The sequence below is a fragment of the Simochromis diagramma genome, unplaced genomic scaffold (assembly GCF_900408965.1).
Source record: "Simochromis diagramma unplaced genomic scaffold, fSimDia1.1 OVJJ01000321.1, whole genome shotgun sequence".
NCBI lineage: Eukaryota > Metazoa > Chordata > Actinopteri > Cichliformes > Cichlidae > Simochromis > Simochromis diagramma.
The window spans coordinates 7114985-7133106 of record NW_024386772.1 but is presented as its reverse complement, the minus strand read 5'-3'; the positions used below and the strand labels follow the sequence as shown (position 1 = coordinate 7133106).

General features: G+C 41.2%; 1 protein-coding gene across 1 annotated transcript; it reads left to right on the top strand.

The window, feature by feature from the left end:
- Nucleotides 1–650: 650 nt before the first annotated feature.
- Nucleotides 651–12555, top strand: stk17al (serine/threonine kinase 17a like). Its single transcript, XM_040045926.1, has 7 exons — nt 651–1070; nt 4510–4722; nt 8175–8319; nt 9136–9262; nt 9375–9423; nt 9720–9899; nt 10590–12555. Exons 1-7 carry the CDS (start codon nt 958–960, stop codon nt 10873–10875), a joined length of 1113 nt encoding a protein of 370 aa, XP_039901860.1. The 5' UTR covers nt 651–957; the 3' UTR covers nt 10876–12555.
- The last annotated feature ends 5567 nt before the right edge of the window (nt 12556–18122 follow it).

Below are 18122 nucleotides of genomic sequence, written 5' to 3'. Positions count from 1 at the left end.
CCAGACAATGCGGAAGGCTCTCAAACCCTCAGGGTAGCATCATGTTCATGACTGAGCTTAAATGTGACAACAGTCAATCTCACCTGTTCCACAGCCAAGCCCAGAGCAAGTATCGGGAAAACAAATACCAACGACATCAAGCATACTTTAAATATTTTTGAGCGTGAGAGTTTTTGTGTATGTTTGTAGTTTTAAACTATTTGGCTTGTTGTACCTATTGTTTGCTCTGGGAGTCCGTTTTGGAAGTTTTAATAGAAATAAGTGGTTCAGTAAACACCTAGGTTTATGTCTTATTAATTTGCCCTTGTGTACTTGGACGCTTATCTTTCTTTTAGAGTTTACCTTTATTTTAAGTCTAAAGCTGGTATGGTATCCTACGATTGACAGACTCATCCAAATGGCCTTATGTGGGGATATAAAATAGGTTTCTGTTTATATGTTTATTTTTCCTTATACTCGTGTATTTTACAACAGGCTACCGTTTAACCGAGTGATTGTTATCAGCTAAAGTTATACTTATACCAATCAAAGCGAAACTAATGCTATAAGTGTCTATTTATACGTACCTGCCGTGTTAAGATCGGGTCACTCACTACCGCATGCCAACCAGCTGGCTTGCACTTTGGGAAGTCCTGCTCTGCAAATTCATTGGCCTCTGCTGCTTAGCGTCAGCGCAGGGGGCTGGGCTCTGATGAGGACTTTGCTGTCAGGAATGCATAGTAGCACTAAAACCCCACTGACTGTGTCGCGCTGCTGCAGACATCACCTTTATGTTTGGGACGCACTTAAGCTGGATTACATACCGGTGGTTTCGAACAGCTTCTGTAGCCTCTAACTGACCTTTTTTATTTAATAATTAATATTATGCGAGTTTTTACTTGAGCTTACAAGAAAGTCGTCTCCTTTTTTGTATTCATTTGGCGAGAAAGAACTGTTTCATTACACGGCACGACTTCAATGCCACCTTCAACAACCATGAACAAAAGCGGAATGGTTACAAAAATCAACACCAGGATAAGGACTGACCCGTTCGCTGGCAGCTACGAGCTGGTGGGCAAAGAACTGGGCAGGTGAGTTTGTTTGTTGCCTGAAGGTTTTCGTTTTTTTTCCCTCCAAGCAGTCATTGACAAAAATCCTAATACCTTCGTGCGTTGGCTGGACGTTGCAACAATGTCTGAACAGATTTAGGCAAATCGCTTAATCATATTAGAGTTACTCTCTGCACGTGTTACTGGGAAGCCTGCTAATTGAATATTTCCAATTGCGCTTTCCATCTGCTGGCGCGGAGCAGCGCTTTGGCACACGCAACGCGTAATGGTAATGCGCTTCTGTGAGTCCTGACTGGAAGTTGCTAAATAGTTTTGAGACTCTGAAAGATTTTTTTTAATTCTAAACAGTGACAATAACGAGTTGTGTGGAAATGCATGGACTGTTCTTATACATTATCTTTGCGATTTAAGGAAAAAAGTTTTCGACTTGCTTATTATTTCTGCTGAGGTCCCGCGTGCACGATCCATATATCCTGGTGTAAGTGGTACTGAAAATGGAAAGCCTCAAATGTCAAGAGTTGTGCTTAAGAATGGACTTGGAGTAATCGTTCTGAATGCGTGGCGATCTACACTGACATCAAGAAACATACGTGCAACAACTAATGATCAAACATGCGAAAACACAAAGCAAAGACTTTCTAATCCTGGCCTATATAGTTCATTCTTGCTGCTTTCTTGACTATTTTCCTGTTTCATGTACCTGCTTTCCCACAAGTTAAATATGCTGTCTACCAACAGTGCCTTTTTTTTTTTTTTGTCTTGTTCTGGCTTCCTCTTTCTTTAGCCACATATATATTTATGTCTCCCAGTTGCTGGTTTGTGGATGCCAGCTGAAATTCCAGATTCCCGCTGTATTTAACTGGGGATTCCCCAATGTGCCAAATTACAATGACTTTCTCTAGTAAGCACTGCAGCATGAATGAAGAAGATGAGCTGTGTTTCGCTCCTTAGGTTTCACTCAATTCAGCAGCTGGTTGCACTCTATCTGTTTTTACAAATCAACTTCAGGTTTGTTCTTTTGCACATGCTCAGTAAGGTCCTAGTAAGTAGCCAATTACTTTTTATAAGACACCCTGGGACATGAGGGAGAGTAGCATGACCTGTCGTGCTGGCTTTAGGCTACCAGTGTAGTCTACAGCATCCTATAAACTTTTTTCTTTCCCTTCACTACCACAGATCAACTTTCCCCCCCCCCCCCCCCCTTTTTTTTTTTTTTTTTTTTTTTTTTTTTTTTTTTTTTACTCCCTTTCCCATGACTTCAGATCAACAACATCCTGAGATCAGGCTTCATAATCACATTAGGTGCAGGAATGTACGTAAGTGCCGCATGGCAGGAGATTAGCTTTATTGTACATTTGAATGCCGAACATTTCAACTGTAAATACCAGGCAATAATTCAACGTTTGCAGAAAAAAAAAAAAGCCTCCTGACCCCTTTTTTTTTTAAAGCCTTCTCATTATCACGCTCTGCATGGTTTCCTGCAGAAATGGGCACAAAATATGTTGTGGGCAACCTGAAAGCAGGAAGAGGAACTCAGGTTGTGTGTCAGACTGTCTGTGAAAAAGGCAAATAAGAGCTGTCATTTTTCATTACGCTTCAGACATGAGTCAGTGAGCCTCTGGGGAAGACAAAATGCAAACTGCAGGGGAAACCAGTTTCTTAATCAAATTATCACCATCTTGCGCAAAGGAATGTTTTGTGTCACAGTAAATTTGGTGATTGATAGCAGATGAGTTTCAGACAGGTTCCTGAAGAGAACTGTTTGAACTATATAACCGCAATTGCTGATTATTTGAGAAAGCACTTCTCATTATTAGTCAGAGTATGTTAAGACCTTTCTGTGTTAACAGTGAGATGTTGGTATTTTTAATCCAAAAAAGCAAAAATGTATTTTTTAAAATGTTAAATTATAGCGTGATATATTTTTATTTCTTTTTTTTTAATAACAAAAATATTCTTTTCATCTTCCTGGTGAACATGGCCGGCTACAAGATGGCCTTGTTTAGTAACCTTTGACCTGTTGTCAGCCTTTGAACGGACCCCCCCGGGCTGCCCTTTTCAATAACCACTAGTCATTTCTTTTCACTCTAATATGTAGCACCCAGCCCACAGCTCTGAACTTGGCTAATTAAGGATGAAAAGCCCCTGATGGCTTTTGCCTTTTCAGTCTGAACAATGACTCGTCACTACACTGCGAGACTGGGAAATGGGGTGGCAGCCAGCACACAACCAGACTCCATCCAGAACAGTAGCTGTTTTTTGGTCAGCAGCACAGTCAGCTTTAAGCAATACTGTGTGGGAGGAAAAATAGCTTCATTTATTTAGTTATCTTCTAGCATATTTTGCTCACTTTCCCCAAGCCTTGTGTGTTGTGTCTAAAGTGTAGCTTAAGAAAACACTGAGATGTTAGTTAGGTGTAGATGTTAAGATTACAGTGACTGTCTTCATGTTGCTTGGGTTCTAACTCGACTGTCAAACTGTGACATCCCCCCCCCAGCGTGTGGCCTGCTCAGTCACATTCATGTGGGTGGTCTTGGTCTCAGGACTGCTGTGTTTAGCTGACTGGTCAGCTTTTGTACGACTGTCAATGCAGAAGCAGTCTCTGGCTGAGGGTCTGGGTGGAGGTGTCAACACAATTCCATTTGTCCCTGCTGCTGTCAGCTGTGAAGAAAGGGAAGTGGTGCACAAGGCCTCATTTTCAGCCTGGGAGAGACGGCTGGTGATTGTGTTGGTTTGACCCAAATGCAGTTCTGAATACATCGGACATCCTGCCCTCGCCCACAGCTGACCCTTAGCACCTTTTATGACTCTATTAATGTACATTCAGGGGGGGGGAGTCAATGTTTATTAAAATTAAACGTAGATAGTCTTAATGCTGTGTTTTACCAGTGACATTATGCAACCAAGCTGTCACATCTCTTTGTTTTTGCTTGACCTACAAAGTCGCAATACCCTTATCAGAGCCCTGCCCTCTATTCTGCCGCTCTTGCCAAAAGTGTCAGCCTTATCTGCTCTCCTTCAGACCCTCCTGAAGGCTAGAGGAACAGGAGAAAGAAGGGGGATCTATCAACAGAATGCCTCCTTTGCACAGCATATCAGTGGTGAATAACGGTCTAAATTTTTCAAATGATGCCACATAAGCACCTTATCTCTGGACTTTTCCATAACCGCACCCTCGCTGTTGCACTTGTAGCCAATTGGGTTGCCTTTCCAAAATGCCTCATGTCTTCTTAACAGTCAAATATTGAGTGGATTGTATGCATTTTAAGTGACCTACATTTAATCCAGTAACAATTTGAAAAGGAAATGGACCCATGTCTAAACAAATTAAAAAAAACAAACAAAAAAACCCCATAAATAAATAAAAAAAAAAAAAAAAAAAAAACACAGGAAGGTGGTTGTGTGATTTTTCTTCATGGCTAAACACTCTGTTGCTCTTTTTGTTGTTGTTGTTTCCCAGGGGAAAGTTTGCAGTTGTGAAGAAGTGCATTGAGAAGGCGACAGGGAAGCAGTATGCTGCCAAGTTCCTGCGAAAGCGACGGAAGGGCCAAGACTGCCGCATGGACATCTTAAATGAGATTGCTGTGCTGGAGCTGGCCAAGGCAAACCCCTTTGTGGTGACACTGCATGAAGTCTATGAAACCAGCACTGAGATCATTCTCGTTCTCGAGTGGTAAGTCACTAATGTTCTACATCACAAATATTCAACTCTCTTTCCCAAACTAGCAGTGGTTTGGATAGCTAATGGCATCATACAGCAGTAATCTAAATAATTCTTCCTGAATCTAAGTGTTTGAGCCATAGCAGAGAACTTGAGGGGGGTGATTAGGTCACCAGGTATTGGTGAAGAGAAAGGTGGGGTAGGCTCTGCGCAGGTTTCCCAGGTGTACCTTACAAATAATTCTTTTTCATAAGCACAGGTTTAGTTGGAAAAGCCTCAAATCTTACATACGTCATGCAACATCCTGTGTTTTGCAAGATAAGAACGTCAGAGCTTGGTGCTTCTGTGTGAATAATTAGATTTTATGCAGTATGGTCGGCTGATTTGCAAGAATAAAAAAAAAAAAAAGGAAGTATTTCCTGGCATAGTTCTAGGCAAGTTGCTAGTTCTTAAAAAAAAAAAAAAACCAAAAAAAAAAAAACCACCCACGTGTGAAATGCACAGGCTTGCACTAGTTTAACATGGTCTCTACCTTAAATGGAAATTCTCTGTGTCTGTGGTTAGTCGCTCGTCTCGCTGTAGCGTGAACACCTCAGTTTCTTGTTACGCTTACTGATTGTGATGAAGTGTCACTTTAAATGCCACAGTAAAACTGCAGCATGCTTACTGTGTAAAAATGACAACATTAAGCTATGGGTTACTCATTTAGATGCTACCGCTTGAATCTGGTTAGGGCAGTGATGACTCTCAAACATGCATGTGAACACAGCAGGTGGTTCACACTGCTGATTCAGTTCCCTAACAAGGTCAATTCAGCATTTGGGTTTTAATACTGTGGTTCAGTATTAAAAATCTTTAGGTATCTAGCGGGTGTCATCAAACTCCTTTCATGAAACACTTTAATTAGGATTTAGAAAGATCCCTTAGCATCTTAACCACCTCACTTCCCTCATTACACAAAGGAGTTTGTCCTTGAATCATGTTCCAGGGACCCTGTTCCACAACTGCTCACTTCTCAGGCAGAAATCCTTCTCCTGCTCAGGATCCACTCCAGTTATTCCCTTCCCAGACATGGAATGCTTCTGTAGAACAAAAGCTTCTCTATGGGGAAGGCTATGTTTGACCTCTTGACTAAAGTGCGAAAGGGGAAGTAGCACCATAGTTCACCCCTGCATGCCTGCAGAGAAAACATAGCAGGAGGTCAGTCTACAGTGGCCCACATTTCCTCTTCAGCCGCCAAAGAAGTTACGCTGGGAGTTGTTGGTGCGCTGGGATTTGAAGCAGAGTATGCATGCACGACATCTTAGCTCTGACAAAGCTTCTTTTTTTTTTTTTCTTTTTTTTTAAATGTCAGTTATTTTCTGCTGCATGTCCTAAAAGCTACAGAAGAACTAACAGCAAGCGAATAAAAAAACTGCATTCACAAACCGTCTGACCTCGGCATGAGTTTCAAGAATTGCAAACCATTTTCCATTTCCTGTGGGTTTAAATGTAAGCAGCAAGCAAAGCGCAGCTCCCAAAAGTAGCACACAGCCATGCCGGTAAAATGTCGTGTGCACACACACTTTTTGTAGCCACAACCACTTCCTTGTCAATGTTAGAGAAATGAAGTCAAAGTCTAATCATCTTCAAAAATACAGCTCCAGCATGCGTCAGTACCAAAGAAACCCCCAGGGTAATGACTAGTTTTAGAGATGATCACTTTCATGAAAACCAAATCACCTCTAAGTTCTTTTTGTGGAGAGTAACTTGAGGTAATCAGTGAGATAGGTTATCCATGGGGGGGGCAAAGTTCTTCCTAAATGCTATGCAACATAACCCAGGCTGTACTGGACTTTAACTGAAACATGCTCTAGGTGACAGAGGGCTATCATGGAGTAATGAGCCAAAAAGAATGATTACTAATCAAACAGAGGATTGACTTGTTTTGCCCCTTTTGCTTTCTTATCTATGCATTCAGAGTTTGGGTGGGAGTCAGCTGTTCTTAACTCTTGTCTTAAACCAATTATTTAGCTCAAACAGTGTGGTTGTGATAGGTTTGTTCTTTTGGACTGTTGTAGGGAGGATGTCTGCCTGCGTTCTAAAGTAGGGAATGCATCAACTTCCAAAGCACAGCAACAATATTCAGACTTCAGGGAATTAGCCTGTCATTCTTGGCCACAATATATGCAAATGGTCTTTATTAGGATTTGAAAGCAAGGATCATTAAAGTATCCATCAGACTAACTTATTCCTTCAGTTCCTTCACCCACATGAAGGCATCGATAGCCAGCTTGCATTCATTTGGTTTACATGTGCAGATCAGCGTAAACCTATTGAGCCACTGCTCTTAAGTACTCTGGGGGTCATCAGCTGGGATTGACTGTGTTTACAGCAAGCAAGTATTTATTGCTAAGAGTTTAAAAAAAGAATTAGGTCTGAGAGAGGTAGAGTGCCCAAACCCAAAACAAAATGCTTTCTATTTTTACTGCTCAGGTTATTGAAGTTGGCAGGTTGAGAAGGCTAACGGGGATTTTAAGGTGCTGCTTGTATAACAGTCATGCCCAGGGCCTAACGGGGACTGGAAGGTGCAGCTTATGTAACATTTGTGCCCAGGGCTGGAACAAAAAAGAAATTCCTCTGAAGATAAAAAGCATGTCTGCTTTCTAAATCCCCCACATATGGTTGCAGTGATTTTTGGAGGGAGTCAACTGTCAGCTTCGTGCATTGCTAGAACTGATGGAGCACCTAACATAAATCCACCGTGTCTCCACATTACTTAACGTTGTTATACAAGCACAGCAGGGCTATGCAGGAATCTTACTATTGCTCAAAAATGAGCAAGCAGTTTGTTTCGAGTAAAGGAGTAGAAAACGATGCATGCTGAGGCTCATACAGAGCGGGTACAAACTTCACACTTCGCTGCTTCTTTCTTTCTGTTAAAATATTTTTGCAAAGTGGTTAGGTGGCGGGTGTTTTTATTTTTTGTCTATTTCCTTCCCCTGTTTTAGTGAATTTATTTCCGTATATGAGGTTGTGAAGGAGCTTAGCTGAAGCTGCTGATATGACCATTCTTATCTCTGCAATATTCCTGACAAGAGGAAAGTACTCACACAGGCGGGGTACCTAACACTGTACTGATTTATGTTGGACTCGCTTGCAGTGTGTAGATGTGGATGAACTTTGTTTCTCTAACACAAATGAGGGGGAAATGGTTATATAATTGTAAAGAAAGCAGTAATGGCTTTATATTTTCTTTTCCCTTTTTGTGCGATAGGTTGATAATTTGCATTGCCAACTTGTGTGACTGAAACTGAGTGGAAGGGTGTGTTTGTAACTTTCGAGGAGCAATTTATTATTACAAGTGCAAATGAAAATGAGCCAAGCTAAACTTCACTGGGTGGTTATCCACTCAAAGTTATGTTCTTCTCATCTTATCCTTAGTTTCTTTTTATTCAGTTTTCCTTCCTGTGTTTTTCTTCCAGTGCCGCCGGTGGCGAAATCTTCAACCAGTGTGTTGCGGACAACGACGAAGCCTTTACAGAGAAAGATGTGATACGACTGGCCAGGCAGATCCTGAACGGGGTGGCCTTTCTGCATCGGAATAACGTGGTGCATCTGGATCTGAAGGTAAATGCACAAGAAATGTTAATGACAAATATAGGACGGTGCGTTCTCTCAAGAGTCAGAATGGGGAAGATGTTATTTCTCTTATGCAACCACAGCTCATTCAGCGTGCCACGACTTTGTTCCCGTGAGGAATCGCTTTATAAAAGCATCTGACCTAACTATCATGTTTTCTTTGATGTGTCTTGAGGTAACAAAGCAGCCATCACTGAGATTTTCTTTTCTTTCACGTCTCCTTTCTTCGCATTTCACGAATTAATCGTGATGCGTCTGGCTTCTGGTTACACATTACACAATGTGTTCGAGATAAAATTATCCGTTGAGATGCACTAAATTGTTTTAGAAGGGCTTTGAAATGTTTGAGATCTTGTGTCAAACTGTTTTCAAAAGAGAAATCATTCATTATCGAAGCATTCCTGTGGTTCCTCAGGCTTTGCTGGCTCAAGTCTGATATTTGGATTTCTCTTTCTTGTATGTACCCCATTGTTCCAGCTAAATCTGGCATTAGGCCAGCCTGGCCCGGATTTAAGTTGTATGTACATTACAGTATTTACATAGACTAACCATAGAGCCATTTAAGTGTTTGGCAGAAATGCCTTTACCTCTCTTCAGAATTGTCTGATAGGCTTACTGGATGATCTGGGCTCAAAGGCCCAGTTAGCAAGTTGACTGACGACCTAGACCCCTAATCCTGTCAGGATCAGTTTTCCCAAATGCTTTGACTCGTAGATGCGTAATTAATTACCTCAGGCTGCTCAAATAATCAGTCTTTATCCCCTTATGTAACCTTTGCCTAATCCGCATGTGTGCCCTCTCCAGCCTCAGAACGTCTTGCTGACGAGTGCCACACCTCTAGGGGACATTCGTATTGTGGACTTTGGCTTGTCTAGACGAATGGACAGCATCACAGAAGTCAGGGAGATCCTGGGTACCCCAGAGTATGTGGGTAAGTCCTGCTTTCAGCTACAAATTACCCAAAACTACATGTCTCTTTTTCTTTTTTTAAAATGTGCTCACATTTTAAGGTGACTAACTTTGGCCATGTGTTTCTGTTGCAGCCCCAGAGATCCTGAACTATGAACCCATTAGCACTTCTACAGATATGTGGTAAGTGTGCTACTTTAGATAGTATTTCCACTCATGTTAGAGGACGCCACACACAGCTAATTTAATCTAGATAAATATTCAAGACAATGACATCACCTCCCTAACGTGCAAAAGACAATTTTGTGTCTAGACCTTTGACCACAAGACAAACCTTGCTACATACTTGCATTTAATTGGCTCATCATAGAATAGTGGAAGCCAGCCAGATGTGTGGGGCTTTGCAATACACTGCGTAACCATAAACGACAATGACTTGCCCCATAAACACCTTCTCCTTTCTCCTTCCTCTTTACCAGGAGTATTGGGGTTCTGACTTATGTCATGCTCACGGGCGAGTCTCCTTTTCTGGGTGCTGACAAACAGGAGACATTCCTCAACATCTCTCAAGTCAACATAGACTATTCACCGGAGACATTCGAGGGCATCTCCTCGCTGGCTGTTGACTTCATCAAATCTTTGTTGGTTATAAACCCAAGGTGAGGCTCTTTTTAAACAGTAAAGGTGAAGATGAATAGATGTTATGGCTTAATGTGGAGAGTTTCCATCAGCATCACTTTGAGCAGATTAACACACCAAGGATGTGAGTCAGGTTCACACCGGCACGAAAGCACACGTCGGCGCACGTCTAAATGAGCGTTTGTGGTAACAAGATTTGCGTCACTTGGGCGAGAAGTCGTTTCCTTTCTTGCAAATGCTGGTTGTGAATTTTACTCATTTAGCAAACTTTTAGTTCAGCATTTTTGGATTGACGTTAGATCAAACACTGATGCACGTCTTACCTTTTCCCTGCATTACCATTTCGTTAAACTCAGCGGAACCTCTCAAAGATCTTTAAAAAAAGATACCTTAATGTGTTTAGAAAAGCATCAGCAGATGCAGACACACAATCTCCAGTCAGTATCATTTAATTGCAGGAGTACAGTGGCAGCACTGGAAAAAGGCAGATATTTCACCGTCTGAGTAATCGGTTAGAGACGGAGGGGAAAAAATCTTGACAGCAAATGGCGTCGTCTTTGTGGCTTTTCGTGCCCAATGTTGAAAAGTAATTTGGCCAACTTGTAAGAAAATGTCTTGAGTGAATCTGAAGATCTAGGCAATCAATCTGTTATGTAATGTCTCTGGGATTTTTCCACTTATGCACAGTGTTATTGTGTTTGTGTATACAGGAAGAGGGCCACGGCAGAGGAATGTCTCAATCACCCCTGGCTGAACTCCTGTCCTCACTCCCACCCACACCTCCACAACAGGTCGCCGTCCTCTTTGGATGAGCCGGAGACGAGTCAGTCCGAATCGGAACCAGAGAGTCCAGCTCCGTCCCCTGAGCTAGACGTGATTGGGTCATTTCTCAGGTGCCCAGGCCAAGGTGAGCTGAAGGCGGGCCGTGGCGCCTTCTCTTTCAGTGAGCCCCCTTTCTGCACAAGACCCGAAATCCAGCAGGAGCTCATTTGCTGACTGATGTTTCACAGTTGGAAAGGGACTCAGTAAATTGAAGCTCCATGGAGCAGAACCTGAAAACCTTTAAGCCTTGAGGTGCTTGGTTTTGATCGGAACCAGGACCGTGTTTGAGTGGCTGCAGTTTGCCCGCCTGCTCCTACTGCTGCGACGTCTGTGAGCTTGATACCTCTGCCTGTGCCTGTGTGTGTCACTGTGTATATGTTAAATAATACACGCTACTCAGTGCTAGTTAGAATGATTGTACAGGAGGAATATGAGAGGGCTTGAAGATGCAGGACAAAGGAGTGGGAGAAAACAAGGACTTTGTTGAGGACTGCACTGCTGCCTTATGTGATAAATCTGAACTTGGCTCAGCTGAACACTGGCTAGTTCACCCCTGCACACATACTGCTTTATCCCCAATTAGCCTTCGGACGGGGTTTCAGAGGAGAGATGGCCTCCCACTTCTTTGGATGACTTCACTCAGTGTGTGCTCTCATCTAAACAAGTTACGTTTCAGTGACCCAGACAGACCTTCTGTGACGAGTTGAAGAAAGTAAAGCATTCTGACAGGTGGATCTACTTAAGAAAAAAGAATGAAAGCAATGAGCAGCGCCCTATGCGAAAGCCAGACGTTAACTGTATTGTTTATTAATGTGTCTTGTACCATTTTAGCCCCTCAAACGGTCAAAGCCACATCGATGCCTGAGGTTAAGATGGATATGGTAGCATTGTTATTATTGAGGACAATCATGAGCACTTTTATTTTGTTATTGGACTTTTGTGTAAAACCAAAGGCTCATCAAGCACAGTTAGGTGTCACACGATGTACTGTACATATTAACCAGTCTGCAACACCCTCTGTTTTTGTCACGTGACCTGTTATTTTTTTTTCATTAAGTGCCACTCTTTTAACCTCACTTCTGTTAATGTTACAGTTGAAATTTTTACTTTTTTTTTTTTTTTTTTTTTTTTTTTTTTTTGTCGGTTTTGTTGACCTTTGCACAAGTTGCACATTTTGTTTTTGGTTTTTGTTTTGCTGCAAGGTTGCCATTAGATATCATGCTCGACAAATTTTGTGACATCAGCCTTGGAAAGAGGGAATCGCAGGGGCTGAATTTCCTTTTTGTTTTTTTTGTTTTTTTGTCTTTTTTATAAATATGGAACAGAATAAAATATGTCACGGAAAACTGAAGCCCAAGATGTCTTTGAATATGTGATGTTTGCCTTTAGATGCTCGGGAGCAGAGAATTGACATTTTCTCAAAAGAAAGTACTGAAAATGTATATTGAGTTTGTAATATTTTTTTTGTTGTTTTGTTTTATCATTGTATGGATGTTAATGTCATTATATTGTTGTATTTGGTAACTTTGTTAACTTTCATGTATTACTGTGTTTCGCCTCTCGAATTTCAGGAAGGTTTGCACTTGTCCTCGTGGACGTTATGTTAAAATAAATAAATGTTGATGGCTTGCATTATGAAATTTAACAATCATGAGAAATACATTTGAATTTTCAATCAAAATATTGAGTCTGGTTGTGGTGAGTTTTTCCTCCTCCCTTTCCTTTCTTTTCTTTATCGTAGCAGCAATAAGAGAATATGCTTTCTGGAAAAACTAAAAAATGTAATAACATGTTTATGATAGTAATTCAATGAGATCCAGTTAGTGGGCATGAGCTCTTCCGAGAAGGCTGACTTAAAAATAAACATTCATGAATTCCAGACAATCGATCTTTATAAATCTACTATCTTTTCCTCTTAGAACCATCATCATGACGTCAAAGTTTTTACATTTTTCCAGTATCTTAGTAAAATGAGCGATGCTTTGATCTGTTGCTTATTTGTTTTTTTTTCTTTTTCCGCTATTCTACAAATGTTAGGATGCTAACACACTGAACTAAAATAAGAACGTCACAGTATGACGTCAGCATGTTACATACAGGTACTGGCACAGTGCCTGATTGTAGTTTAATGGCGTTTCTTTTCTTCATTCCAGCTTTCAAATAAAACTGGGTTGGGTGGTGAGGGAAATCAATGCTTTCCAAACTGAAATGAAAGAACTGTTAAGCAAAAGGAAGGTCCACTAAAGCTGTTTTTGTCAGTCAATAGAATTTAAATTGCTAGTTAATATATTTTTTTTTTTGTCTTGACATGAATCACTTGGATTTATTATGATACAGAGCTACATATCTAAACATAGATATGATATATTGTTTGTGAAAAAGTTTAAATATCAAATATTTCATGACTATCTACACCAGGGGTGTCCGACTCCAGGCCTCGAGGGCCGGTGTCCTGCAGGTTTTAGATGTGTCCTTGATCCAGCACAGCTGATTTAAATGGCTAAATGACCTCATGTCTTGAAGTTCTCCACAGGCCTGGTAATGAACTAATCATTTGATTCAGGTGTGTTGACCCAGGGTGAGATCTAAAACCTGCAGGACACCGGCCCTTGAGGCCTGGAGTTGGACACCCCTGATATAGACACTATTAGCACGTCCTATGGATCTCTCTGCTTGTTTGCACTGTTGTTGCTTAGTTACAATCACTTGCATCTAACAATGCATACAAAACAATCCTACGTAGAACAGCAGTGACCAGCCTTTAACATTTGTGATTAAAAAATAAGGTATATTTTCTTCTTGATTCCCAGTTTGGGAACAGCGCTCAGTCTTTGTGAGGCTATCCTACTTTGTTATCATCCCATTTCGTATTTTGCATGCTGCTGCTGAACAACAGCCCTTTTCATGCTTTCTGTTGAGCTGCTGTCAGTAGTTCACCTGTGTGTCCTTAGAAAAGCATACCAACACAATTACATTAGCTAAGAGCAGATTTCCTCTGAAAGCATCTGTTTTTCTTCTCAATATGTCTTTCTGCAAGCAGCATCATAAATTTACAAAAAAAGAAGCCCCCTCAGGCTAGTCTTCCTTAAATATCCTGCAGCCGCTGTGAACAGGAAATGCCAGGATTATTTAAAGAGGAACAGAGAGCAATCCGTTCCAGTGTAATATAGCTTCTTTCCCTTTTTTTTCTCACCCCTGTGATTGTTTACTTGTGTCAGTTCAAACAATATCCGTGCCTGCCAATATCCCGAATTCTTGCTTTAATGTCTTCTTCCTCTTGTTGTTGGCATTGAGCCAGTTCATCTCCATGGTCCTGGTCTGGTGGCTCTTGGCTGCATCTGCTGTTTCCCTTAAAGAAAATCCTTCTTCTACATGGAGCTGAGGAATGCCAGAAATGTCTCTAGCTGGCCTGCTTTCAACATTGTCCTTCCAAAACTGTCTTTTATGCATCTCTTCCCTTTCATCTTCCTTATGAATTTGTTTCCATACCACAGCGCGCACACATAAACACACGCACTTACTAGAAGTCACTGATTAAGTGGCTGTTTCCCAGAAAAAAAATCAGGTTCAGTTCATGTGACTTTGATATTTGCGGTGACCATTAGGAGATGATTTAAGGCAGATGTGGAGACAGTTTGTACTGTCTTCTAACTTTGAGTGCACTCCAAAATCTGACCGTGTGGCAAACAAGAACTTAGTTCCTACAAATCCAAACAAATATGAGAAGCTGACCAAAGCTTACTATGGAATCCAGATAACCTGCTTTCAGCAGTCTCTGTGGACTGTCACGGTCTTGCTTAATGGTTTTAAATGATATCAGGCAGCAAATGTTGCTTTGAAACACCGAGTCTAAGCAAAATTCATTTATCTATCTTAAGTCAACCAGCCAAAAAAGATAACATTAAAATAACAAATACTGTTTTTGCTTGCATTATACAAACTTTGACTACACATGATTTTGTTGCCATTAAGCAGGGGTTTGATTTAATGGTAACCAGCTGCATATCCTTAAGACATGTCTGTCAGTGCCACCCACTGTCATATTTTTCCCTTGAGGTCTGCAAAAATCCAAGGCTGGGATTTGCAAAACGTAAATGGAAAGCTGAAAATGTTGCATTCTACTGTAATGGTCCCAATAATCAGTTATATGAGAAAGAATTGTTGACAGCATGGTATTTTAACTGTGGCATTCCCATCCATCTGCAACTGACAGCTTAGGAACACATTACAAAACTGGCATTTGGGAGGTGGAGCAAGGAGGTGGAGGCGCTGGAGCCCGTCCCAGCTGTCATAGGGTGAGAGGCGGGTACCCCCTGGACCGATCACCAGTCCATTACAGGGCTAACATAGACGCCCACATCCACACCTGCAGCCAATTTAGAATCACTATTTGTTTATGTAAAACATTTTTCTCTGACATAGTCAAATATTTTAAGTTATCTGGATGGATGATGGCAGCATGCTGAGGAATATCCTAAAATAGCTTATCTAAAACAAGAGACAATTTGCTAACTTTTAAAGGAGTCCTGTTAATTTCCATACTTGCGCACAGAGCCAGGTACTAAAAATAGACACAGAATAGCAGAAAAGTAAAACAACAGCACTGCAGAGAACTACAAATGGGGGATTTTTGCAGGACTGAGCTACACAACAACGAGCCACAACAACCAGTGAAAGATGTGCGGTTGTGAGCGACATTTCTGATCTTGTTGAAATGCTCAATATTTTGTTGGGAAACTTTGTCTCTTGGAAGTCATGTGGATGTTAATAATGTTTACTGGCATATGCAGTAAACATTATTACAGGCCAAGCACTCCTATAGCAGGATACATACTGCAAAACACCAAACCACAAATACTGAGGAATGGCTTTAGGAACGCAACCAGGAACACAAGGTGTTGATCCAGTCTCCATACTCCTCTTAAAGAATCCACGTACAACGTTAGAGTTGAAAACACCACAGAGCCCCACTGTCCATATCTGTCCATGCAGGTCACACAGAAGTGTGTGGTTTTAATGTTGCGGCATTTTTTTCTGACTCTCTGAGTCTTGCTTGCACCACTAATATGGGTATTCTGAGTGTGCACATTATCCATCGTGCAATTTCCTTAAATATGCTGTAAATGTGCAACAGAACCAACAAGTTTTGAACTGACATTGTCTGTCTTTTATTACAAAGCCTGTTTGGTACACAAGTCCATTTGTCCTGACTAATTACAGAGATTACAGCGACCAGTATTTATATATATTTAGATGTCATACTGCAAAGACTACAACCACAGTACAGTGCAGGACTTTGTTGCCTAGAGCTGCGTTTTTGCAAAGCATTCGCTCTTCTTGGTTTTACCAACAGATTTCCATTGAAAGCTAATTTTCTTGGCCAGCCCCTTAGGTGTACGTTTCCATCACTAGAAGAAGAGCTTCCCCTGCACCTCATGAGGCATTAAACTCTCTCAATCCCCCTGAAGTCCTTCTCTGGTTGTCTCTTTATGTCCCCTGGAAATGCCATGCTTTCTCTCTCACTGTCTCACTCCGTCTCACTATCTCTAGATCTCTTTCAGTGAACCATTTTCTCAGAACTTGTTATCCTACCACCTTACATAAGGGGGAAATTCCTTTATGCTTATGTTCCCGATTACTCTGCTATTATAGAAAGTTCAACGCTGTCAAAAAAACACAAAACATAAGTAGGTTAGTGTGGCGGTGTGTGTGTGTTTGAGCATAATCAAAGTATATATACAGGCTCAATTATTATACATACATTTATTTAAATATAATACTACAATGTCTTTTACCCTGACAAGGCCAAGGCTTGTTAACTTGTTAGTGATCATGGTCACTGCAACTGGTAGTTTCTCTTTGCCAGCATAAAAAAGGATTTGTTTGATTTTCGTTGGATTGACCAATACTCAAAACACTGGAAAAATCCAAGAAAGAATTATAGATTCATTTTTGAACAATAGCAAATTCAAACATCATGGTCAGACAAAAGGATTCAGTGTTTTGGCCACAATGACAAGGGATGTGTTTGGAGGAGTAAAGGTGAACCTTTCAAACCTAAGAACACTGTAACAGCTGTCAAGCGTGGTGGTGGTGGTAGCATCATCCCCTGGGGCTGTTTTGCACAAATGGTTAGTGCAATGAATAGTAAAATCTTCAACTTCTCCTTAATCAACAGGCAGATGGTTGAAACTTGGACACAGTTAACTGTTCCAACATGAAAACACACGAATACTGTTTTTGAGCTTCTGGGATGTCCTTCCCCAAGCCCCCATCTCAACCGTACTGAAAATTTGTGAACTATTCTTTAAAGCCGGGACTTTGCCAGGAAAACAAACCAATGAACTCTACTGATTCTGCCAAGATGAGTGGTCAAATAAACAAAAGTGTCTGGTCAATGTCCAATCTACTAAGAGACATTAAATTAGCATGACATTCATGCCCATGATGAGTGAATGTAAACCTTTGACTACAACTGTTTTCTATTTCTAATTTCTATGTTGACCCATAGCTCTTGACTCCCTGACTCATACAGTCAGTTGAAGTTGATGAATGAAAGTAGCTGACAGTCACCGAACAAAGTTAGTCTTAACCCCAGAATCGTGCAGCACTTCCCAGACATAAAGGCAGCCATGAAAAATGAAAGCCTAAATGTTCCCATTCTAGATGTTGACCAGGACAAACATAGAGAACATTTCTTTCACGTGTCCCGGAGGTGCTTCCAAACGAAAAAAGAAACAGAGAAAAATTTCCAAAAGAGGCAAAACACTCGTAACCGCTGGTAATATGTTTCTCATGGTGGTGCATTCATAGCAGCGAGGGAGGCAAATGCCTTTGGTTAAGCGGAGCTATTTATTCTGTCCCTGGAAACAGCTGAAGAACAACAAAAGTATTCTCAACAAAGAGTAGCACGACCTGATGCTGCTGCCTGTTTTCCTCCCGTCTGCGGTGACTGTCCTTCTTCAAAATGGGGGCACTACTGGCACACATCATACTCAAAAAGCCACACAATAGGCACGTTCAACTCAAAGAGAACTTTTCAACTGTAAAGCTGGAGAAGAAACACTGCTAAGTTGATCCTTCAGGCTCAGTTTCAGTGTGGGTAAGCGCTTGGAAAGAAACAAAAACATCGCCAATTCTGTTGTTTGGATTTGCAGGGCCCGGTGCGCATGAATGCCCACTCACATGTACTTAGACTGTAGTTATACACACACACACGCACTCACGAGAGTACCCACAATGAACTCTGTCCTCTGACTCACTACGAGTTGGGAGGAAGTCCAGATTTCAAACTGTCCGGGAACAGACTCTGGTGGTCTGGATCTTTTTGAGCTTTTGATTTTCAACCAACAGCACTCTCTGCATTTACTATGGTCCTTGATCAGCAAGGTACTGTACATTCAGCACACAAATACAATACA